The sequence below is a fragment of the Lepidochelys olivacea genome, assembly GCF_965140295.1.
Source record: "Lepidochelys olivacea isolate rLepOli2 genome assembly, chromosome: 2".
NCBI classification, from domain to species: Eukaryota; Metazoa; Chordata; order Testudines; family Cheloniidae; genus Lepidochelys; species Lepidochelys olivacea.
Window position 1 is genome coordinate 57,210,446 of NC_140412.1, and position 24,915 is coordinate 57,235,360.

Genomic DNA, 24,915 nt, shown 5'->3' on the forward strand with positions numbered 1-24,915 from the left:
CCACAATTGTAACTACTGATGCTTCTGATTATGGACTTGGGGCTGTCCTCACACAACTTCATGAGGACAACACAGAGAGGACTATTGCATTTGCTTCAAGGACACTAAGTAATGCTGAGAGAAAATATTCTACAGTCAAAAAAGAAGCACTTGCTTGTGTCTGGGCTACTGAAAAATGGAGAACTTACCTGTGGGGCCGCACGTTCAAGTTGCGCACAGACCACAGCCCTTTGATGACATTGCTCACCATGAAAGAACTGGGAAGAGCAGGATATCGTATTGCTAGATGGTCTGCACGACTACTCTCTTTCAATTATGAACTGGAATATAAGCCTGGAAACCAAAATGTGGTAGCTGATTGCCTTTCTCATCAGCCTTTGCCTTCACCAGATGGTCCACCGAAGGATGAGGATGTAGTAGTTGTGCTTATTACAAGCACTCTCACTGCAGTTACAAGAGACAATTTCAAGCTGCTTGTTCAGCGTGTCCAATTCAACAAAAACTATGGGAATTTCTGATAAAGAGATGGCCCAGTAACCCTAAAAACCTTGACCCAGTTTTGCTGCTTTATTTTAGAGTTCGGGATGAACTTTCTTTGCTGGATGGCTGTGTGCTACGAGGTACACACCGGCTACTTGTGCCAGAAGAATTACAGTCAAAACTCATATACCTGGCACACGATACTCATCAAGGAATTGTCAGAACCAAACGACGACTACAGGATCTGTATTGGTGGCCAGCAGTGGACTCTCAAACTGAAGCACTCATAAAATCCTGTGTCATTTCCCAAATGCATGATAAGACAGCAGTGACATGTACCCCTCCATTACAGCCTGTTCCTCTTTCTGAATCTGCATGGGAAAAAGTGGCGATTGACGTTGTAGGACCCTTTGATACTGCTCCAATTGACTGCCGTTATGCCATCACCTTAATAGACTATTTCAGTAAATGGCCTGAGGTAGCGTTTACATTGCAAATCTCTTCTGCTACAGTAATCAAGTTCCTCTCTTCAGTTTTTAGGAGGGAAGGTAACCCCAAAGAACTGGTTTCAGATAATGGTAGTCAATCTACTTCCCTGGAGTTTGAAACTTTTCTAGCAGAGAGGAACATTTTACACAGAAGGTTATCCCTATACTACCCTCAAGCCAATGGGGAAATCGAATGATTTAACGGAAGTTTGAAAGAGTTTGCAAACAGCTAAACTGGATGGGCGATTGTGGATAACCTTCACTACTGATTTCGTGCAAGCATGCCGGGCTACATCACATGCCACAATGCAACGATCACCCGCAGAGTTACTGCATGGGAAACAGATGAATACTAAACTGAACATTACTGGATTTTTAAAGGCACGACCTGAGGCCCCAACCGAGGATGATGTGAGAAAAACAGTTGAACAGAACCAAGCAAAGTATAAGGCTTTCACAGACAGGCGGCGGGGTGCTAAGGAACCAAAGTTTCAGTGTGTTTCCTTCGTAAGAATACGAAAACCTGGAATTTTACACAAAGGGGACCATAAATTCACAGCTCCTCTTAAAATCATAGAGAAGAAGGGACCTTACAGCTACTTTCTGATGGGCGGGTATGGAATGCTTCTTATCCTGCACCTGCCTATGCACCAAGAGGAGATTATGCCAACACCCAGTCTGCATTGGATGATTTCACCGTAGTATCAACACAACAAGACATTGCACTGGAACCGGGGCTTGAGAGACGGCCTGTCAGACCCAGACGACCACCTGTCTGGACTAAAGACTATGTTATGTATTATCTATAGTGTTTTTAGTGTAATATTTCTGTCAACAGTGCAGTGCCTTGTTTCCTATTTGTTCCTGTGGTTAGAACAATGTTTATTGTAATTGGGAGAGTTTCTTAAGAGAGGAGGGAATGTGGTGTTTAGATGTTGCCTGTAATTATTAGAATTGGGAGCACTGGCTGTTGGGAGTCTGAAAGGACAGGAAACAGGAAGGAGGGGGGAGGAGTTGAAGAGGCTGAGGGAGTGCTACTGAGGATGCAACAGCAGCTTGGAAAAGGGGTTTCCACTTTAAAAAATAAAATCCTGTTGAAGTTTGTTAGTACCTTGCCTGGCCTCAAAAGGCACTTACAAACAACCTTAAATCTGCCCTGCAGTGGCAGCATGAAGAAGGAAAAACTAAACAAAATCTAATGTGTCTTTAAAAATCAGTTTAATCTAACCTAGGACCACAAACAATAATATGCCTTAATCAAAATGAAAAGATTATTGCATGATGTCACTGCAGGGAAACCTAATTTCTTTTAATGTAGCCCAGACACAAGAATCCAATGCTTTTTATTTACATGGAAAGTTAGAAAAGTCTGTGTTACTACACTATTAAGATCATTCAGGACAAAGAAGGGACTGACATATTTAAATTTTTTTTATTAAAGCTAATGTTAATATTATTTAATACATAGGTTAAGGAAAGAGTATCTATATATCTGGGTATAATGCTTAAATTATCTCAAAGTTTTCTTTTAAAAGTCAAAAAATACATATAGTATATTATTTGCAATATCCCATATTTATACTAATAAATGTAATGATAGTTACAAATATTAGTATCCAAATATTTGAGTACATCACTCATAAAAAGTTATGCTAACAGTGGCTTATGGAAAGCAAATATAGCAATGAGTGTAGATTTTCCCTCAGTAATTGAGAATTTAGGATAGGTTGTCCCTCAGTAAATACAATCCAACAGAGAAGTAATTTAGTTACTTTCCCGACTTTGATTCTCAATGACACTCCAGCTCCTCTCTCCTGGTATTGCTGATGTGCTCCAAATCACAGAATCATAGGACTGGAAGGGCACTCATGGCAGGACTAAGTATTATCTAGACAAAGGGTGGGCAAACTTTTTGGCCCAATGGCCACATCTGGGTGGGGAAATTACAAGCAGAGCCGTGCATGTAGGGCTGGGGCAGGGGTATGGGAGGGAGTGCAGTGTGCAGGAAGGGGCTCAGGGCAAGGGGTAGGGGTGCAGGGCATATGAGGGTGCTCAGGGCAGGGGGTTGGGGTGCAAGAGGGGGTGCAAAGTGCGGGGGGGCTCAGGATAGGGAGTGGGGTGCAGGGCGGGGTGCAACGTGTGGGAGGGGGCTCAGGGCAAGGGGTTGGGAAGCAGGAAGAGTGCAGGGTGCAGCAGGGGGATCAAGGCAGGGGGTTGGGGTGCTGGGTTCAGGAGGGGTTTGGAGTGCAGGCTCTGGCCTGGCGCCACTTACCTGGAACAGCTCCAGGGTGGCTGTGGTGCGCAACAGGGCTAAGGCAGGCTCCCTGCCTGCCCTAGCCCCGTGCCACTCCCAGCACCACGTCCCTGCCGTGGTTCCCTGTTCCTGGCCAATGGGAACTGCAGGGGGCAGTGCCTGCAGGTGAGGGCAACGCACAGAGCCCTCTGCCTTCCCCCCCCCCCCGCCTTAACCCCGGGACACCACAGGGGTGACAATCCCGCAGGCCAGATCCAAAGCCCTGAAGGGTTTGACCACTCCTGATCTAGACCACGCCTGCTCTTAAAAATCTCTAATGATGGAGATTCCACAACCTCCCTAGGCAATTTATTCCAGTGCTTAACCACCCTGACAGGAAATTTTTCCTAATGTGCAACCTAAACCTCCCTTGCTGCAATTTAAGCCCATTGCTTCTTGTCCTATCCTCAGCGGTTAAGAAGAACAATTTTTCTCCCTCTTCCTTGTAACAACTTTTTATGAACTTGAAAACTGTTATTGTGTCCCCTCTCAGTCTTCTCTTTTCCAGATTAAACAAACCCAATTTTTTCAATTTTCCCTCATAGGCCATGTTTTCTAGACCTTTAATCATTTTTGTTGTTCTTCTCTGGACTTTCTCCAATTTGTCCACATCTTTCCTGAAATCTGGCGCCCAGAACTGGACACAATAATCCAGTTGAGGCTGAATTACCATGGAGTAGAGCGGAAGAATTACTTCTTGTGCCTTGCTTACAACATTCCTGTTAATATGTCCCAGAATGATGTTCACTTTTTTCCCCCACCAGTGTTACATGGTTGACTCATATTTAGCTTGTGGTCCACTATGATCCCCTGTCAAGGTTCCTTCCCCGTTCTGAACGCTAGGGTACAGATGTGGGGACCTGCACGAAAACCTCCAAAGCTTACTTTTATCAGCTTAGGTTAAAACTTCCCCAAGGTACAAACTATTTTACCTTTTGCCCTTGGACTTTCGCTGCCACCACCAAATGTCTAACACCGGTTACTGAGAAAGAGTTAGTTTGGAAACATCTTTCTCCCCAGAATCCTCCCAAATCTCCCCCCCCCCCTTTTTTTTTCTGGGGAAGGTTTGATAAAAATCCTCACTAATTTGCATAGGTGACCAGAGACCCAAACCTTTGGATCTTAAGAACAATGAAAAAACATTCAGTTTCTTAAAAGAAGAATTTTAATAGAAGAAAAAGTAAAAAGAATCACCTCTGTAAAATCAGGATGGTAAATACCTTACAGGGTGATTAGATTCAAAACATAGAGAATCCCTCTAGGCAAAACCTTAAGTTACAAAAAGACACAAAAACAGGAATATCCATTCCATTCAGCACAGCTTATTTTCTCAGCCATTTAAAGAAAACAGAGTCTAACGCATATCTAGCTAGATTACTAACTAAGTTCTAAGACTCCATTCCTGTTCTGTCCCCGGCCAAAGCATCACACAGAGAGACACAGACCCTTTGTTTCTCCCCCACCCTCCAGCTTTGAAAGTATCTTGTCTCCTCATTGGTCATTCTGGTCAGGTGCCAGTGAGGTTATCCTAGCTTCTTAACCCTTTACAGGTGAAAGGGTTTTTCTTAAGCCAGGAGGGATTTCAAAGGTGTTTACCCTTCCCTTTATATTTATGACACCCCCAGATCCCTTTCCGCAGTACTCCTTCATAGGCAGTCATTTCCCATGTTGTCTGTGTGCAACTGATTGTTCCTTCCTAAATGGAGTACTTTGCATTTGTCCTTATTGAATTTCATCTGGTTTATTTCAGACCATTTCTCCAGTTTGCCCAGATCATTTTGAACTATAATTCTATCCTTCAAAGCACTTGCAACCCCTCCCAGCTTGGTATCATCTGCAAACATTATAAGTGTACACTCTATGCCATTATTTAAATCATTAATGAAGATATTGAACACAACTGGACCCAGAACTGACCCCTGTGGGACCTCACTCATTATGCCCTTCCAGCATGACTGTGAACCACGGATAACTACTCTCTGGGCACAGTTTTCCAACTAGTTATGCACCCACCATATAGTAGCTCCATCTAGATTGCATTTCCCTAGTTTGTTTATGAGAAGGTCATGCAAGACAGTACCAAAAGCTTTACTAAAGTCAAGATATACCACATCTACCACTTCCCCACTATCCACAAGGCTTGTTAACCTGTCAAAGAAAGCTACCAGATTGGTTTGACACAATTTGTTCTTGACAAATCCATGCTGACTGTTATTTATCACCTTATTATCTTCTAGCTGTTTGCAAATTGATTGCTTAATTATTTGCTCCATTATCTTTCCGAGTACAGAAGTTAAGCTGACTGGTCTGTAATTCTCCATGTTGTCTTTATTTTCTTTTTGTAGATGGGCACTATACTTGCCCTTTTCCAGTCTTCTGGAATCTCTCCCATCTTCCATGACTTTTTAAAGATAATGGCTCAGACATCTCCTCAGTCAGCTACTTGAGTATTTTAGGATGAATTTCATCAGGCCCTGGTGACCTGAAGACTTGTCTAAGTAATTTTTACCTTGTTCTGTCCCTATTTTAGCCTCTGATCCTACCTTATTTTCACCAGCATTCACTATGTTAGATGTCTAATCACCCCCAATCTTCTTGGTGAAAACTGAAACAAATAAATCATTAAGCACCTCTGCCATTTCCACATTTTCTGTTATTGTTTTTTCCCTTTCATTGAGTAATGGGCCTACCTTGTCCTTGGTCTTCCTCTTGCTTCTAATGTATATGTAGAATGTTTTCTTGTTACCCTTTATGTCTCTAGCTGGTTTCATCTCGTTTTGTGCCTCAACCTTTCTAATTTTGTCCCCATATAATTGTGTTTGTTTATATTCATACTTTGTCATTTGACCCAGTTTCCACTTTTTGTAGCACTCTTGATTTTTAGATCATTGAAAATCTCCTGGTTAAACCAGTGTGGTCTCTTGCCATACTTCCTATCTTTCCTACGCAGTGGGATAGTTTGCTCTTGTGCCCTTAATAATGTCTCTCTGAAAAACTGCCAACTGTTTTCCCCTTCGACTTGCTTCCCATGGGATCTGACCTACCAACTTTCTGAGTTTGCTAAAGTCTGCCTTCTTGAAATCTATTGTCTTTATTTTGCTGTTCTCCTTCCTACCATTCTTTAGAATCATGAACTCTACCATTTCATGATCACTTTCACCCAAGCTGCCTTCCACTTTCAAATTCTCAACCAGTTCCTCCTTATTTGTCAAAATCAAATCTAGAACAGCCTCTCCCCTAGTAGCTTTCTCTGCCTTCTGAAATAAAAAAATATTTCCACTACATTCCAAGAACTTCTTGGATAATCTGTGCCCTGCTGTGTTATTTTCCAAACAGATATCTGAGTAGTTGAAGTCCCCCATCACCACCAAGTCCTGTGCTTTGGATGATTTTGTTAGTTGTTTTAAAAAAGCCTCATCCACCTCTTCTTCCTGGTTAGGTGGTCTGTAGTAGGCCCCTGTCATGACATCACCTTTGTTTTTTACCTCTTTTATCCTTATCCAGAGACTTTCAACAAGTCTGTCTCCTATTTCCATGTCAATCTCAGTCCAGGAGTATACATTTTTAATATATAAGGCAACACCTCCTCTTTTTCCCCTGCCTGTCCTTCCTGAGGAAGCTGTACCCTTCTATACCAATATTCCAGTAATGCGTATTACCCCACCAAGTCTCTGTGATGCCAACTATATCATAGTTGTATTTATTTACTAGCATTTCAATCAGACTATTGTCGCTTGTAAATTGGTCACCACTGTTCTCCAGATTCCATAGTTTAAGGTCTTTACTTACTATATTATCACTCTATAGTAGTCTGTAATCTCCTTGCAAAAGGGACCTTTTCTTCTGTGACTCAAGAGCCAAGTGTACTCTTATGGTACTATGTAATAATTATAGTCCCCAGTACATGAATGACAAAAAAAAACCCACCACTTTTTGTTGTTCACAATTAAAACCATAGCTGAATTTCACAGCTTGAAATGTCACAGGTATCTAGTCCTCAGTAAGAAACAGACCTCTGATAACTTAGACAAAAATATTTAATATAGTTAGAAACAATTATATTAATTCATAATTACTTGTGAAATTCATTACAGTCATGCAACTCAATACAACCATAAGGTTTTAAATTTGTGAAAGAAAGCCTGAACAGTAGTGTTAACTCAGCAACATTATATAGGTGCAATATTTTCAGTTAGTGTAGATTTAAGAAAATGGAGCTACACTGGCTTACTCTTGGGCTTAATTTAGCTTAATGGGTGTGTCCTGGCTGTTACTCTTTCAGTTCCTGATTTTTTTTTTTCAATTTTTTCACCTGGCATTAAGGTTTTTGCTTATAATAATCTGTAGTTTCTATTAATAATTTATTTTAGACATTGCTTAACCAAAACACTCTTCTTAGAGTATGTGCAACATGCCTCAGGTGGCATGTGACCAGGACTCATCACCAAATTTGGTCTGCTGGTTGGATCATTAGCTTCCCCAGCATGGGCCGGGTACTGATGGGAGGGGACTGTGACGTGAACACTGATCCAAGCCCCCCAATCAAACCACTCTTTTTTTTTCTTTAATTCTGCTCTATCAGAATAGGAGGTCACATATCACAGGAGATGAAACTGGGACGTGGAAGTATACATATACATCTCATAACTTCCTCAAACACCCTTTGCAGTGAAAAGTTTGCTTTAAAATGTTCTTTCAACCTGTCTGTAACTTTAAAAGAATGTGAAACTAAGGTTTCAGGAAACATCAATCCCCACAGTTCTGAGATATGACCAACCACAATTTCCAGTTCCTTCTCCACTAAATCTTGTCCAGTGCTTTTGTGCCACCTCCTGTCACTTCCCTTATATTTTTATCTGATTACCAAATGTCTGGTGAAGAGTGCTTGGCAGTACTTGAAGCTAACCAGTCATCCAAAGGCCATCAAATTAAAGGCATAATGTGAGACTTTTTAAAAGGTGACATCATTATGTCTTTGAAAAATCAAAAATACAACTACAGTATCCTGTGCCCCATACTCCTAGACCTCACTTCCTGAAACTATTGTCAGTTTGGCACAGTATTTCTTAGCACTGCAGTGAGGGTGGGTCTTCCATGCTGTTTAAGATGAGATAAAGTACCACAACTCAGCTCAGCTTTACTCAGAAAACATTAGCTCCTGGGACCAAACCTAAAGCTCTGAGAAGTGCAAAGAAGAATTATAAACTTGGAATATGTTTGAGCATGTTGGTAAAGTTAAACCATCCTCTAACGGGAGGCATTGCTACCACCTTCAAGGCAGAGAGGCTGCCCCCAGAATCCTCTTAGTACATTATCTATAAAAACACACATGTATAAATATTTACGGTCACATATGCACCCGCCTCCTCCCCCCCACACACACACACTTTCCAACATTGTGTCCTTTCCGCAGGCAGCTACAGACACTATAAAAGTAACTACCAAGCTAGATTAACAGGTACCTACAAATCTTCGCAGAGCCAGAGCTGTATTCTCCCACATCCGGTACATGCTTGCAGCCAGCACACACCCCTGCATAGCCCGATGCTCGCGCACAGACACTCACCCACCAGCACCCGTCCCGCACCGCGAGCGCTGCCCCCAGCGCACCTGCACACGGGAACGCTGGCACCGAAGCAGAGCTCACCCTACACGCGCCTCCGGCGCCCACACGCTCGGCTCACCCCGGCACCCGCGGCGGGCAGAAGCGGGCGCGCCGACCCCTCTGGTGGGGGTGCCGGGCTCCGGCCGCCGCCGCCGCCGCCTCCGGGTGTGCGAGCCGGGGGAGGGGCGGGCTGCGGGGGAGGGGCGGGGGGCGGCGCTGGCGCCGAGCTCCGGGGCGCCGGCGGAGGAGCCCTGGCAGTCCTGCCGCGCGGGGCGCTGGAAGCGGAGGGGCCGCGGGGAGCGCAGCGCAGCGCCCGGAGCCCGGCGGCGGCGGCGGACCGAAGGAGCCGAGCTCGCCCCGCGCTCCCCTGAATGACGGGCGGCAGGTTCGACTTCGACGATGGCGGCACCTACTGCGGCGGCTGGGAGGAGGGCAAAGCCCACGGGCACGGCATCTGCACCGGGCCCAAGGGGCAGGGCGAGTACGCGGGCTCCTGGTCCCACGGCTTCGAGGTGGTGGGCGGCTACACCTGGCCCAGCGGCAACACCTACCAGGGCTACTGGGCGCAGGGCAAGCGCCACGGGCTGGGCGTGGAGACCAAGGGCAGGTGGATGTACCGGGGCGAGTGGTCGCACGGCTTCAAGGGGCGCTACGGGGTGCGGCAGAGCCTCAGCACCCCGGCCCGCTACGAGGGCACCTGGAGCAACGGGCTGCAGGACGGCTACGGCGTGGAGACCTACGGGGATGGAGGTGAGCGCCCCGCCGGAGGGAGGGAGGGGAGCGCGCGGGGCTGGGTGCAACACGCCTGGCGGGCCGCGCGCGCGCGCGCACACACACACACACGTGTGCCGCTGCCACCTGGCGCGCCCCACGCGCGCAGCCCCGGGCGCCTTGGCTCTCGCAGGAGCTGCTCAGCCCCCGCCCAGGCCCCCCGCTGCCAGGAGTCCGGGTCAGGGGAAGGAGGAGGAGTCTCGACTCAACTCTTGACAAAGTTTCGCGCCAACTGACCGAGAGTTCGGTGAGGCCTCGATCCTGGAGCTGGACCGCTAGTACTAATGTGACGCGGAGCGGAATGGAGGAAGGTTCACAGAGGAAGCTACCGTTGCTTTACACTCAGGGCAATGAAAACAAAAAGTGTCGGTTACACTGTTGCAAGGTGACCTAAGGTTAATATTAATTATCCTGTTAGAAACGCTGCATTTGAGTAATATATGCTGAGGAGATGAAACTTATGAGCTGTTTCACGGTTTCCCTTTTAAAAGCCCACATTCCCAGGGCTATCGTTTTTCCTTCCCCAGCGGGTAGAAATGTGTGCAGATTCCTAAACTTCAGAAAGAAATTGCGATTGCTTGCAAACATTGGTTTTTGCCTGTTCTTTGTACAACTGCTGGAGGTTTCACAGGTGGTGTTAGTTGATTTAGCAACACTTACATATTCTGTCATAAAGAAAACGGTCCAACAAATCCAATCACTTGCTTTTGAGAGTTTGTGCAGGGAAACAATATTGATAAATTCAGGAGAAAGCTAAACAGTGGCCAAATAGATTACACATTATTAGAATTAATGAATCTTAGCCCCACCCACATTTTTATTAAATGAGGTTATTTAATTAATATAGAAATATTGTAACTTAAAAAAACCCCACATGTGATTCTAAATACAAATAAATCATGTTTTGAAATAAGCAGGCCAGCTGCTGTTTCTCTCCCTTACAACCCCCTGCCCCTCCCCCCTAAAAAACCAACCCTCCTAAAACTCTCCCATATTTTGGGATGAGTATGTCTTAGTGACTTCTGACATCATATTTAATGTATCAAGGGGTGTCAAGTTGAGGTTCAGCAAGATGACGCATGAGTAAAGCTTACGCAGTTGCACAGTTTCATTTAATCATAATGTACATGTGTCGTTTCAAGTGCCACGCAAAAGACAGATGGGCCTGTTTCTGCTCTCACGCTGATTTTACATGGCTGTAGCTTTTGGCGTTACAGCAGTGTAAAATCAGTGTAAGTGAGAGCAGTGACTAATGGAATTACTTGATCTATCCCAATGTAAGGGGAGAATCTGGCCTAATTTTTTAGAGCTGAAATCTTTTAGAAATGTTACTTAGTTTAACATTTGTCATGTACATTTTGCAAGTTTAAATTTGTGTGAAAGTGTGTGAGTGCTGTACAAGAAGTGTAATTTAGCAAAACGATAATATATAAAATCTGCCTTCCTTGTGACTTAAAAACAAATCTTTGGTTCAGGCCTCTTAAGTAATGCTGTGTATCAGTTTCTACATGAAGTTTGATTAGCGACTTGTGGTCAGACCCGGAAGAGATGCAGCAAAGAATGGATGCCCATGTGCTAAGGGGAAGTAGAGCTGCATGCTTCCAAAGGAAGCTTTTTATTCCAAAATTTAGAGAGACCATACAATTAATTGTATAATAAAGTTAAAATACATTAATTTTATAGTTAATTTTGTATTGGGATTTTTTTTAAAGTGTTTTCACATGCTCATAGTGATCTCTTGGGGCTGAAAGTTTTTATGCTTGGTCTCTGCCTAGAGGATACATGCAGGTTTTTTATTTATTTCATTCTAAAACATGGTCAGAGTTTTAGTTTACTTTCACTACACTGTTGGATTTTTTTTTTCTGGTGGATGAGAAGCTTAAGAAGGGCAGACGACAAGTATAATTAGTTTACCATATTTTTAAAGTAAATTAGCATGTTCATTATTGTTAGAAATAGGTTTCTTAATTAACATACCCTAAAAAAGAACAGTGTAATTGTGGGAATCCGTGGTTTTTAGGTTTTTTTCCTCTTCTCAATGAAGCAGAATGTAATTCAGAGGTCAATGTCTTCATAGATAGTTTGGAAGTCAGTAGCTTTATAAAAAATTCACACTATCCTATCTTAAGAATTTTTGTTCTCGTAAATCTAAATCTATTACTAAGGCCCCAATTCTGCAAACACTTAAGAGCATGTCAGTATATTTGAGCATGTGCATTCCCATTGATTTTAATGGAACTACTCATGTGAATTAAGTTACACGTAGGTTTAGGTGTCTACAGAGTCAGGTCCTTAGTTTTGAGGCACTGCAAACAATACAGCAGCAAATGGGAAACTGCAGTATTTTTACCTGTAGAAAAATATCTGAATTGTTACTGCAAACAAATTGAGCATATACCAAAGGTGCTCAAAATAAGCAGAAATTGGGCTTGTTTTATGCTGAGTCGGCTAGTGCGTTGCGTGTTGGCTAGTTTTTCGTGCTTGTTTCATTTTTAAAGTAGCTTGTAATTACAGGCCATTGTTTTTTGTCCTGGAGAACACTAGCATAATGAAATAACTTTATTTATGTACTGAGACTTAGATTTTAATGATTTAAAAAAAGAATCTAAACAGAAAGTTTCCACAATAGTTTTCTCTAAAGTGTGTTAGTGTGGGAGGGATGTACATATAAGTGTAGAAATAACAAACACTGGCAACAAGCAAACTTCTGCTTTCTGTCTGCATACAAAATTTCCTTTGATTTTCATCTGCAACACCAGAGTAATACAGTCCATTGTGTGTATGTGCTTTTGAAACTGACGTTCAACTAAATCTACATGGAAAAGGTTATAAATTTAGGTCTTAATTAGAGCTAGGTAAACTTTTTAGATCAATAGTTATTTGCTGACAAACGCAATTTTGGGCCATCCAAAACGATTAGCGAATTTAACTGTACTGAATTCAACTATTTCGCTGTGTGGCCCTGTTGTAGCTCGTTTCTTTGAGGAGCACATGGAGTTTTTAAATCACTTGGTAATGACAGTGGTAGCCTTAAAGCCACTATCAATGGCACTAATTAGAACTATCAGTTATAGTTAAAATGAACGTGAAAAAAAGCATGTTGTTTCTTGCATGAATGAGTATGCGTTGCACAGGAACCACAAGCTTTCCATTAGATTTTTTTGTAGATCATGTTGTCTATTGAATATGTAAGCCTTTCATTATATTACAGTATTATTTTGGATAATCATATCCCTATAACAACTTCTTAAATGTTCACTTTGGAAATAATAGATGCAACTATAATTTATGTAAAACTATTGTTTCCACATTTATGTATATGTATGCTTTCAGCATACTTTTTAAAGGGAAAATATTTTGAATGTAACTGGAAAACTTAATGCAAGAGTGGACACTTTTCACCATGATACCGCCTAGTAGTAATAAAGAGAGGGATACCTTTTTGATTAATGCCTAATTACAACCAAATGTGTGAGTTCTTGAGAATTGTTGCACTGCAGAACTTCACACACATCAGATGAAATATCCATGGCATGGTATTTGTTTGTTTCCCTCTCCCCCACCCCCCATATGTTTGATTTATAGAATATTCCACTTCCTCGTTAGCTAATTTTTCTTTTCTTTTTTTTTAAAAAGGAGCTGGCCTTGATTTCATTGTCCCAGTAGAAAGAAGAGTCTGATAAGCACATAAGTGTAAATTAATTGTCCTGGTTTTAATGCTCTCCAGGGAAAATCATAACCATTTCCATTTTCTCCTAGAAAACAGTGAAAAACATACATCATAATTGGCTTATATATTTTTGATCTTATGTGTTCACTTTTCAAAATAAAAAATTGATGATCAAGAAAAATTGAAGACCATCCTAGCTTTGATATTTATGATAACTTTTTTTATTTAAATAGAGTGGACCTAATCCAGATCTATACTGTTCTGGCAATGTAAAGAGGCCATGGGGTGGGATGCCAACATGGTGTAATAGGGCTTAGTCTAAATGAGAGTCAAGTAACAGAACAGTTATTACTGGCATAACAAATTAGACAGTTGATATATGTAGCAGCAAAACATGTGTAGCCGGATTCTCACCTCAGTATACCTTTTGTAATCACATGGATGGAAGTGGGGGCAAAATATAGCTTCAGCTATGCTAGAATATTTATACATTTATTTCCAGGAAAATATTTATTAAAGTAACCAATGTCAAGAAAAAGACTGTACTTTTAAAACTATTTACAGACCACATCCATGTATTATGCTTACGTTTTTTATTTGCTCTGCTCCATCTGTTGAGTATTTCTAAATAACCACATTTCTAGATTCAGCAGCCTTAAACACCAGTGCTTCAGCAGGTATCTAGGATACAGAGAGGGAGAGAGAATCTAAGAAAGTTGCTTACTGTTGATGTCAGCCGCCATCTGTTAGAAAGGAAAACCTTCCACTTGCTAGAATATTTTAACACTAAATAGTTACATTGTTGAGCTTATTTAACATTATATGAAGTATAAATTGGTTAAAAAAAATCTTTGTGACAAAGCTTATAAACTGATGCTTTTAAATTAGTATGTTCAGACAGATATGATAAGTGGTAAATGGTGATAATATTGTATATTGATTAATTGTCACACAGATGCATAAACAAGCTGGGCTATGTACATAAAACTGAGATTTAATTTCAAACAAATTACTCAAATTAAGCTTTAAATGATGATAAAATTTGAAGCTTTTGACAAATGCAAACATTTACAGAAAATCACTGACTTCAAAATGTCAAATATATTTCTCTAAAGAGCAATTTAATGTGTTATGCAGCTAACAGAGTAAAACCAAACAAGGATATTTTAAAAATTGCTTATTAGTACTTTTCTAAGAATATTCAGAGTTATGTGTGTTAGTGTTTTGGGCAGTGGGTTGTGGGGAGGAGAGAGGGAGATTAAATCAATTTCTAACTTTTAAGGATTAGGACAAGAACTTCTCAGGGGACAAATCTGCCTATTGTAGGGTTTCTCGCACTTTCCTCTAACACATCTGGTATTGGGTATCATCAGATGCAGGATATTGAACTAGGTGAACCACTGATCCAGTATGGTAGTTCCTATGTTCTTAAGGAGACAACCATGTACCAGGGCGTAACCTGAATTCACTTTTTTAAACCCAGAAAATACAACTTCAATCACACAGATATCTGTAAAAAGAAAAGGAGTACTTGTGGCACCTTAGAGACTAACAAATTTATTTGAGCATAAGCTTTTGCAAAAGCTTATGCTCAAATAAATTTGTTAGTCCCTCAGGTGCCACAAGTACTCCTTTTCTTTTTACAGATACAGACTAACACGGCTGCTACTCTGAAACAGATATCTGTGATTGCCTCTTTTCAAATGTTATGCAACTCCCTCCCTCCCTCTTCTGTTTCCATTTTAAAAAAACAATTCAGTGTTAAGACTGTGACATAACATATTTAGGTACAGCTAAAATGGTATCCCTTAATTCTCTGTTATTCTGCCATTGGCTTGTCCTAACTACATACAAATGAGCACAAATGAAAGCTTACTTCAAATTCTTATCATATTTAAGTGAATAGTGAGAGAAACTTGAAGTTTCTGCCTTAGTTCTGATTTAGTTATTTAATTAAATATAAAAACAAAATTTACAAGCAAAACTATTTTCCATGTCTCAGTCATCATTGTTCTAAATTTCATTATGGCTGATCAAGGCCTTGAACATGTTGTCTTTGGACCTGAACTCATTTGTTTCTTAAGCAGATCTCCCACTGATTTCAGTGGGACTTTTGCTTATGATCAGACTGCAGGATAAGATGTATACTATTTTCCTGGGTTCTTTGTCTCATAAGACTGTATTTCTGTTGCTACAAATAGAATGAAAGTCTGAAATGAAATACAACCTACAGGGAAGTTATTGATTTTATAGAGAACACAGCTATTCATTATTCATGATAGCGAAATATCTGTTGGCAGCAAAAAATGTAAATGCCAAAATTTCACAAGGAGTAAGAAGAGGCAAAGGTAATATACTACCATTTCATTCCTGGCATCTCAGAAAAATTAGATTTTTTTTTTCTTTGTTAAAATATATTTTGAAACTAGTGTGCAAGGAATCATTGTGCAATAAACCATTAGGAGTGCCTTTTTGTTGAGAGACCCAGATTAAAACCAGACTGGACACAAATGGATTTTTAGCTGTCTGAGTACTGGGTTCATTTGAAATGTTAAGTTTTTATTAAACGGCAGAATAATTTTTAAAAAGTTAGAAAAATATTTTTCTATTCTAGTTTTCTTTTTATCATGTAAAATGTGTTGCCTTTTCTGATGAAATTTTGCCAAAAATATGGTTGATAAAATAGTTGACAGTAGGTATACTATTATAGTGATGGCATCAGTTCCTCTGTAACTGAATTGCTTCTTAAATGTTGTTTCCATTGGTTATTCTTTTAAAAGGTACATACCAGGGACAGTGGACAGGAGGGATGCGGCACGGATATGGCGTACGTCAAAGTGTACCTTATGGCATGGCAACTGTGATCCGGTCACCCCTCCGAACATCTCTAGCCTCACTTCGTAGTGAGCAGAGCAATGGCACTGTTCTGCATGACATTACTTCAGACAGCCCAGCTGGAACAAGAGGTGGGTTTGTTTTGAATTTTCACAGTGACCCGGAAGCCATGAGTAGTAAGAAAAGAGGCGGCTTGTTCAGAAGAGGATCCCTTCTTGGTAGTATAAAACTTAGAAAATCTGAATCTAAATCATCAATATCTAGCAAACGTAGCTCTGTCAGGAGTGATGCTGCTATGAGCAGAATTAGTTCTAGTGATGCCAATTCTACGATTAGTTTTGGAGATGGTGACTGTGATTATTGCCCTATGGAAGACCATGTTGATGCCACCACAACAGAAACATACATGGGAGAGTGGAAGAATGACAAGCGCAATGGTTTTGGTATTAGTGAGCGTTCAAATGGTATGAAATATGAAGGAGAATGGCTAAATAATAAAAGGCATGGATATGGATGCACCGTATTTCCAGATGGCACAAAGGAAGAGGGAAAATATAAAAACAATGTTTTGGTCCGTGGAATAAGGAAGCAACTTATACCAATAAGAAACACCAAAACTAAAGAAAAAGTGGACAGAGCCCTAGAGGGTGCACAAAGGGCAGCTGCTATGGCAAGAACCAAAGTGGAAATCGCATCTTCAAGGTATGTAATTGCAAAATGCATACTTTTGCCACTTGGTGTAGCAACAAAAAATGTATTGTCTACAGTAAGTTATATTGACAGAGACTCTTAAAAGTTTGAGTACAAATTGTTGTCTTCAATGGGCAATATTCAGCTCTGTTTCATATGTGCATTTTAACTGACTTTAATGAAGTTGTATACGTGAACCTGAGAGTAGAAGTTGCCCCCATAACTTGAGAGAAGTATTACTTGCATACTTCAGAAATATACTGTCAGTCTTGCACACTTGCACCTAAAATATAGAACTACTACTAAATTAGATCATTCCATTGTACACATGGGGTTTCACCTTTATACGCCATCTTGAAAATTAAACTGGTGAAGAATGTGGTGGCTTGCTTATAAAGTGGAATATCTTGCCATAAGCATGTTACACTTTTGCTTAGTGATTTGTTCTTCTTTACTGTAGGTTTCCAAATAAAATGTAAGGTGTTCGTTTTGACTTGTAACACCCTAAAGACTCGATTCACAAAAGAACTTAAGTGCCTAACTAGCACTTTAGGTGCGTTAATCCCAGAATCATGCCCCACTGGGATTCACAGAACCCCTGCTCAGTTGCCCCTGAACCCTGCAGGCGCCTAAAATAGATTGGCTTCTAAATTTTTGCAATAAAAGCTCCCTGAGTGCCTATGTGTCTGCCTCTGAGCATGCATGCTGCAGTCCCATGCCAGGCATCTGGAGGCCTGAGCCCCGGAGAATGCATGAACCTGGGGAGGACAGGCTTTCCATTGCCAAACTCCCCTGCAGGACCCGATCTGGTAAGCATGCTCAGAGCTCACCTACCAGATTGAGCCTTTCTGGGGAAGCTTACACAAAATTCCAGGGTGAGGAGGAGGAGCTCCTTCATAACTTTCAGGCCAGTCGTTAGAGAACTCATCTGGAATGCAGAAGACACATTTGCACAGTTGTGCTCAAAACATCTATCTATTAGCAACACCCCTCCCACACAGTTCAAGTCTCCCTAATGCCAGGAGAGGGTTTGCAGCTGAGAATCCCATGCAGAGGGAGGAGCCTCCCTGCAGCCCAGGCTTAGGCACCTATCCAAAAGAGAGGGGCAGGTCTTAGCATACCTCTGAGCTTGGCACCTCCCATTGGCTAGTTTACGTGAGGCACCGTCTAGAATGCTGGCTTTCATGAATCCTGTTTTGGAGGCACCTATCTCTCTGTATAGGGATCTAGGTGCCCAACTCAAGTTTGGGGAATCAAAGTGATTTTTTAAGTACCTAAAAGTTATACATGGTGATGTTGAGTGTCACCATACCTAAATTTCTTTGTGAATCATGACCTACCTACTTATTTGAGAGAGAGCCTCTTTTCACTCATTTCAGCTGGAATCCCCTTACTCTAGATGGGGATAGGGACCCACTTGGCAGGGTGTTCTCTGAGGGGACTCAGTTTTGGAACTTGCTTCCCCCATTGGATCTGAAATAACCAGAACCTGATGACATTCAGGGCATGTTGCAAACTTTTTTCCCCAAGTGTTTGAAAATGAGAGAGAATTATGAGGGTGGTTAACAGAGAAAGAAGGAAGGCTGTTTCAACTTCTAATTTTCTTGTTTTGTTGGTTGGGGACTATCCGAGATGGAATTGCTGCAGTTTAAATTATATGGTAATATAGGCAGTTTATGATAATTTTTAAGTGTTTTGTCAAGGGCGCTTAAAGCAAATGCATAGGCACTCTTTTTATTGTTTATAAATGTAAATAAATAAAATAAAGCTTTCTAGCAACTTTCCACATTTCAAATTACTTTTCTCAATCAGACTCTACTTGCAATTTACTGTCACCATAAAAACAGCTTTTAAAAAAAAGATGCTGTGAGGAAATATTGACTGGAGTGTTAGAAAGAGAATATGCCATATTACACTTGTTAAAGATGACCTTCCACTGCTGACACCAACTTTTGCTTGAACTGTACAGCCACTAGTGCATAGAATTAAAAAGGTATATTCGCTGCACATAAGTAATACTAATAAATAATTCAAAGAGCGAGCCCCAAATACATGGAAGAAGTTGAATTTTTGGATGATTTGTACTGAAAAGCAGTTAAGTGGCAAACACATAAAGAAGTTATTAGGCTACTAACGAACCCTGAGGAGCACTATCCAATTAGACGTAAATCTGCTTGGTAACACAGTTTGCCCTCAATGAGTGTTGGTAATTGGATTTTGCAAAGAAGTCAGGGAGGCCTTTGGCAGCATAACCATTTAGCAAAGAGTTGAAGCAATAACTAATTTTAAAACAACAACATAAAAAATCCAGAATGAGAATTTAAGTTTTATCAGAAGATTTAAAAGTAGGTTGAGTAAAGAAATGCATCATACTGTACACATTTTGATAATAAAGCAGATCATAGTATATTATGAAGTTAAAAAAAATGGATCTAAAGAAAAATAAAGATTTATTTTTTAACCAGTGTACTGCTTCCTAATAAAAATAATTAGAGTAATATTTTAAAGAATCTTTAAGAGTTTGTAAATGATGTTGTAACGGGGTGCAGACTCACCACAGCGGTGCCTCCTGCTGGTTGGTTTGGGAATTAACTCTTTCAGCAGTGCACCTTCGTTAGTGGTGTCTCGCTCTCCATTACTTTCTCGGTCTCCACCGTCCTTACAGTTGGACCCATGTCTCTCCCGGACAGCAGCATCCGCTTCTGGACACTGTCCTCCAGCTGTGCCTGCTCCACTGGCTCTCCCCCACCCCCTTTCCAGGGGACCAGCAGTTTCTGGTTCTATCACTTGCCTCAGTGGCTCACTGCAGTCCTCAGTCTTGCGCCTTCCTCCAAGGGCAAACTGCAGTCTGGGCTTAGTCACTCTCATCACTAGCAAGTGGGGGGGAAAGAAAGGACCCTCTACCTGCAGCCACTTACTGCCCTCTTCCAACTCTCCTCTACTGCCTGTTTCCTGTGGCCACTTCACCCTAGCCCCAGCACCTTCTCTGCCCCTTTGTGTCAGGGCCCCAGTCTGGCAATCATCAGCCTAGAGCTCTCCCAGCCTCTGCTGACCCTGCCCAGCCCTGTCTTAGGTGCTTTTTTCCCCCCTCCCTCTCCCAGCCAGTTCTTCTCCCTTTGCCTTCCAGGGAGAGACTCCACTCCTCTCTGCCCTGCAGCCTTCTTATATTGCCCAGCACGGCCCTGAGAGGCTACTTTCAAGCCTCCACTTGATTGGCTCCCAATAAGCCCTCCCAGGATTGTCTGGGCTCTGCGCAGCCTCTCTGGCTTGCTTTAACCCCTTCCATGCAAGAGTGGGGCAGCTGCCCCACTACAGATGTACATAAGGTCTTCAAAAGATGTAAATTAGTAAAGGCTGGATATGCAGAAACACCATTTTAAGGAGGTGGAGGTAAGGGTCCCCCCAAGTATGACTACGGAAACTATTTGTAATAGTGTATTCATTTCTGAACACCTTCTTCCTAAAAATGTAGACAAATAAGGTAGAATGTAAAGGAGCGCAATAAATAAAGGGTAGATAAAAGGGTAGAAGAATTGGTTGTTACAAGGAATTTAAAGAATAAAATTATCTATAGTTTTGCTGAGCAATAGCCGAGCCCTGGTCTACACTACAAACTTATGTCAGTATAAGTATGTCATTCGGGGTAGGGGAAAATCTGCACCCAGGGCGACACAGTTATACTCACCAAACTCCTGGTGTAGGCAGCACTATGTTGATGGGAGAGCTGCTCCCATCATCATAGCTACCACCTCTCAGGAAGGTGGAGTACCTAGGCCGATGGGAGAAGCTCTCCTGTCGGCATAGGTAGCGTTTTCACTAAGCACCGCAGTTTCACCATTGCAGCACTGTAAGTGTAGACAAACCCTAAATGTGATTTGAGAAAGATTATTGAGGCTGGTACCATGTGTAATTGAAGTTACAGGATGAAATTAAGAAAAATAAATTGGTAATGAGAGCTGGATATGTACCTAGATTGATATACAAGTACTCCTTGGTAGCCCTTGAAATGTATTCTCCACCTCTGGTTTTTGTAATCAGCTTTTGTCATCCTGAAGCAATCAAGTGCATACAAGAGCAAACACATAGCAGAGCATCAGAACATACTTGAGTGTCAATCGTAACTAAACAACAACGAAGTTCTAAGGTAGGATTAAAGACCAGTAGAGACTTGTCTTGAAGGACATTCATATAGGGAAGGCACACATTATATTGACCCTCTGCTGTCCTAATTGTTTAGGACAGTGGAGATAGGATGGAGAGATGATTATAAAGGATTAAAAGGCTTGAGGATGTGGTTGATAAACATTTTGAGAGGTAGGGTAGAGTGAATCCATGATATGTACGGGCATATAGTTTTATAAATTAATGTTTACGGGAATATCAGGGAATGTTCCATGTCAGAAAAATATAATCCTTTAACAAAAAAGAGAGGCAGTCTGGCTTAGCAAGACCACCCATTTTGGGTTGATCTCCATTCAACTTTCCTTTTTATTCACCATCACCTTGCCTCAGTCTCCTCCATAAGTCAACCAAATTCTATTCTATAACTTTTGCTTAAATTACCTTTAGTCATTTTGGAAACTTGTTCTGTGTTTATTAGTATCCTCAGCTTTAAATACTGGTAGCATAAGAATAATTCCCTTTTTAATCCTAGCTCTTGGGCTGTATCCTAATTTTTGATGCTGTTCAATAGTGTGAATAGTTTCTCTTGTCTTTTCAAATGGAAATCATTCAAACTCATTAAGCCTTTCCATAACTGATTTTCTTGAGACTGTGATAAGAGAGATGCTCTGACTTAACAAGATTGGAGTTTTATGCAGGAATTAGTAGGTGAAATTCTGTGGCTTGTATTATGAACGATACCAGACTAAATTATAATAATGGTACCTTCTGGCATTAAAAGAATCTGTGATGCACCCTCTCAAAAGAACAATTTGTATGAAACCGTAAACAATTATATACACACAGTTCTATTTGGGGGTCTAACAAGGGTTTATCCAATAAAACAGGAACCATTCTTTTTCTTATTGATCATTCTTCAGGTAATACAATAAGTTTCTGCTTGCCTTCTTTTATTGCAGCTGTATTCCTGGCTGAGAGTTTCAGCAATTTTTCTTTAGTAACTCTGAAATTCATTTCCTGATCCATTCATCTCCAGATGTTTTTCAAAAAGATATGCTCTAGTTCCAAAAGAAATTAGTTCCGAGAAGTTCTATGGCCTGTGTTATACAGGAGGTCAAGCCGGATCATCACAATGGTCCCTTCTGGCTTTATAATCTATGACTCTATGAATGAATGTGCAGAATGGCTGTTCTATTTAGCACAGATTCCCTAGCTTCTTCATTCGTTGTTCCCAAACTAATTACTTTACCGTTTTCACCATTTTCACTTAATGACTCAGATGATGCCTTTCCCTTTTATTCTAGTTGTATTGCAAATTATTTTTTACTCCGATTCTAATTTCAGTATTCTCTACAGATTTGGAAATTTTTATTTTCAGTATATTGGCCAAATAATTTAGTTGTTTAATAACTGTTACTGAAATTTTAAGACTGAGCCTGGATTCATGACCCTTTTTCAACTTGTAAAACTTCCATTTGTAGCTATCTTTTTGTTTCCTTTTATCTAGTGCACTGTTTTGCTTCCTGTTCTCAGACTCTTTGTTGCCATTAATCTCTTGCTATATGGAAGATGTCAAAAGCTTTCTGAAAATCTGTTTTATGTGTTCTGCTTTTCTTTTATCATGAATGTAGGATCTATAAAGTAATCGAGCAAGTTAGTTAAGCATGACCTCCATCAACCTAAATTCTATCCTGACTCAGAATGTGCTTTCCTATTTATTTTTATTGGTGTCTTTTTGACATAATTACTGTCATAGCAATTAATCAAAAAATAAATGGACAGCATTACAAAATCATCATATACATACAAAGCTGCTCAACAGTTAAGAATTGTAAACCAATCCCTGCTACAACAAAAGTCACAGAAAGACAAGATACACATCTAAAAAGTGAATATTCATTATCAATTAATAATAATTAATAATATTGTTTTAACAAACACCGGTATAACTTGGGGATCGTGGCATATTACAGTAAAAGCAAAAATCTCTCAGAACATATTAAACAAAGAGAAAACACTGGAGCGCATGTATTAAAATTTCAGAAATATAGGGGTGCTTCCCCCATTTTATCACTTTAATAGTCTCTGTGGAGAAAATCTTAAAACTATTTTAAAGTCATTGAGACAAATCCATTCATTTATTGCCTACAAAAATGTTATACTGGGGATAAATCTAGCCTACTTCTCCAGCTTCCTGTATTTGGAAGGAAAAATGGCTACTTGCCAGTCCTCAAGAATATTGATCGGGGGAATTTCTCCTGTGTGTGTATTCTAAGGACATACAAAGTATGGGTCCAATCCTGGTGAATGCTGATTGCCTACTCTGATATCCTAAGGATGCTTCAACACCTGTTGAAGCAGTAGTCAATCAGAAGGTTGCACCAGGAGACTCCAAAGACTTCATTTTTTCATTGTAAGTATTTTAAACTTTTTTTTTAAAGGAAGTTATACATTTCTAGTGTTGTAACGTCCAAGTATTTCTAGTGTAAAGGTTTTATTCTGGCTAACTAGGGTTATATGAGATAAGAATACTGCCCCCTCACATCTTGATGGTGTTAGAAAAGAAGGAGATGGAGGAAATAAATAAGATTAGTTTATTTTTCTTTACAAAAACTTTTTATTGTGATGGAGTCGCTTAAAACAATTTGAACATATAGTAGTTCAGTTTTTTGCCATTAGCTAAGATTTTGTCCAGATTTTAAACTCCTGTTTTCAGGAGTGTACACCTCATCTGAAATATTTACTGTGGGCACATAGGCAGTTTCACTATTACAGTTAAGCATGTTTGTGAGACTCTGCAGGATCAGGTCTAAGTCTGCAGTGTGGGCTGTCATCTTAGAAGTGAAATAGTATGGAGATGAATGTTAATAATTTAGTCTTTGATCTTGTTAACATTTACACATGTGCTTATCTTCATTACTCTGAGTTTGTCACAGTTAAAATGTCAATGGTCATAATTTTGAAACAGAAATTGCATTAAGTCATTGAGCACTATATTTCAGTAAAACTATATTTTTAATCACAAATTTGTTACAGTACTTTGAGGTGATAAAGGCCCCAGTCCTAAAAACACTTAAGTGTTATCCTTTGCTGAAGTGAATAATTTAGGTTTATTAAGTTTTTGCAAAATTAGGAACAGATTCAGTCATACTTCACAAGTTTGTAAAGTTAAGAAAATTCACACAACTCTAGGGGCCAGATACTTAGCTGGTAATAAGAAGGGACCTTTAGATCATCTAACCTGATTTCCTCTATATCACAGACAAAGTATGATTTGCTTTTGGTTTTGATTTTATTTAAAATTTCATGGGAATTTCAATGTTTGTTATAATTTTTTTAAGGATGAAAATCAGTGTAAAAAATGAACTTCTCAGGATTCTGGGTAAATATCAGGGTTTAAAGCATCAACTAAAGAAAAGTAAGAATACTGGAAGTAAAAGTAGTTTAATGCTGTGGTTTATTTCATCAGCTGTATATTACCCACATTACATACATATTATTATCTTCTACTACATTACCTTACTTTAACAGACAGCCTCGTATTTGCAATTAGACTAATTTATTATGAACAAATACATCTACCTAATGTAATGCATTGGATTTTCTTAACATAATCAGTATTTTCATGTACTTTAGGGGTCCAAAAGTCAAATGAACATTGGTAAAACCTGAATAATAAATATTGTAAAAACCCAGGAATTTTTCTGTAAAAACTGAAAATGAAAGGCATTAATCACAGGTCATTACATTTCACTCAGCTACCTCTGTATTGAGCCCAGTACCTTGCATTAGCTTACTCACGCTAAACATCTGGGCCTGAAATATTAAAAAAAAAAAAAAAACACCAGCTACTGTTTGTTTCAAAAGCATGTTGTGACTGTCTAAATTACATGGTTTTAGAGATCTCTTGTGTCCTCTAAGCATCTTTCCTGAACTCTACACTTGGCCCCATGCTGACTCT

The 24,915-nt window shown here is 40.4% G+C and overlaps 2 protein-coding genes across 9 annotated transcripts in view; one reads left to right on the forward strand and one right to left on the reverse strand.

Annotated features, from left to right (window-relative positions):
* Positions 1-9,475, reverse strand: part of GDAP1 (ganglioside induced differentiation associated protein 1) — a 54,989-nt gene extending 45,514 nt beyond the window's left edge. For 2 of the 6 annotated variants that reach the window (XM_084620469.1, XM_084620468.1), the window contains exon 1: positions 8,872-9,042. The gene's annotated coding sequence lies outside the window, so the exon portion shown is untranslated. The other 4 variants (XM_084620473.1, XM_084620471.1, XM_084620470.1 and 1 more) reach the window with 4 other exon arrangements.
* JPH1 (junctophilin 1) overlaps positions 9,128-24,915 on the forward strand; it is a 117,704-nt gene continuing 101,916 nt past the window's right edge. For all 3 annotated transcript variants that reach the window (XM_084620465.1, XM_084620466.1, XM_084620467.1), the window contains exons 1-2: positions 9,128-9,616; positions 16,088-16,844. In XM_084620465.1, the coding sequence (XP_084476591.1) occupies positions 9,238-9,616; positions 16,088-16,844 (1,136 nt within the window). In that variant the 5' untranslated portion in view covers positions 9,128-9,237. The remainder of the gene's footprint in view (positions 9,617-16,087; positions 16,845-24,915) is intronic.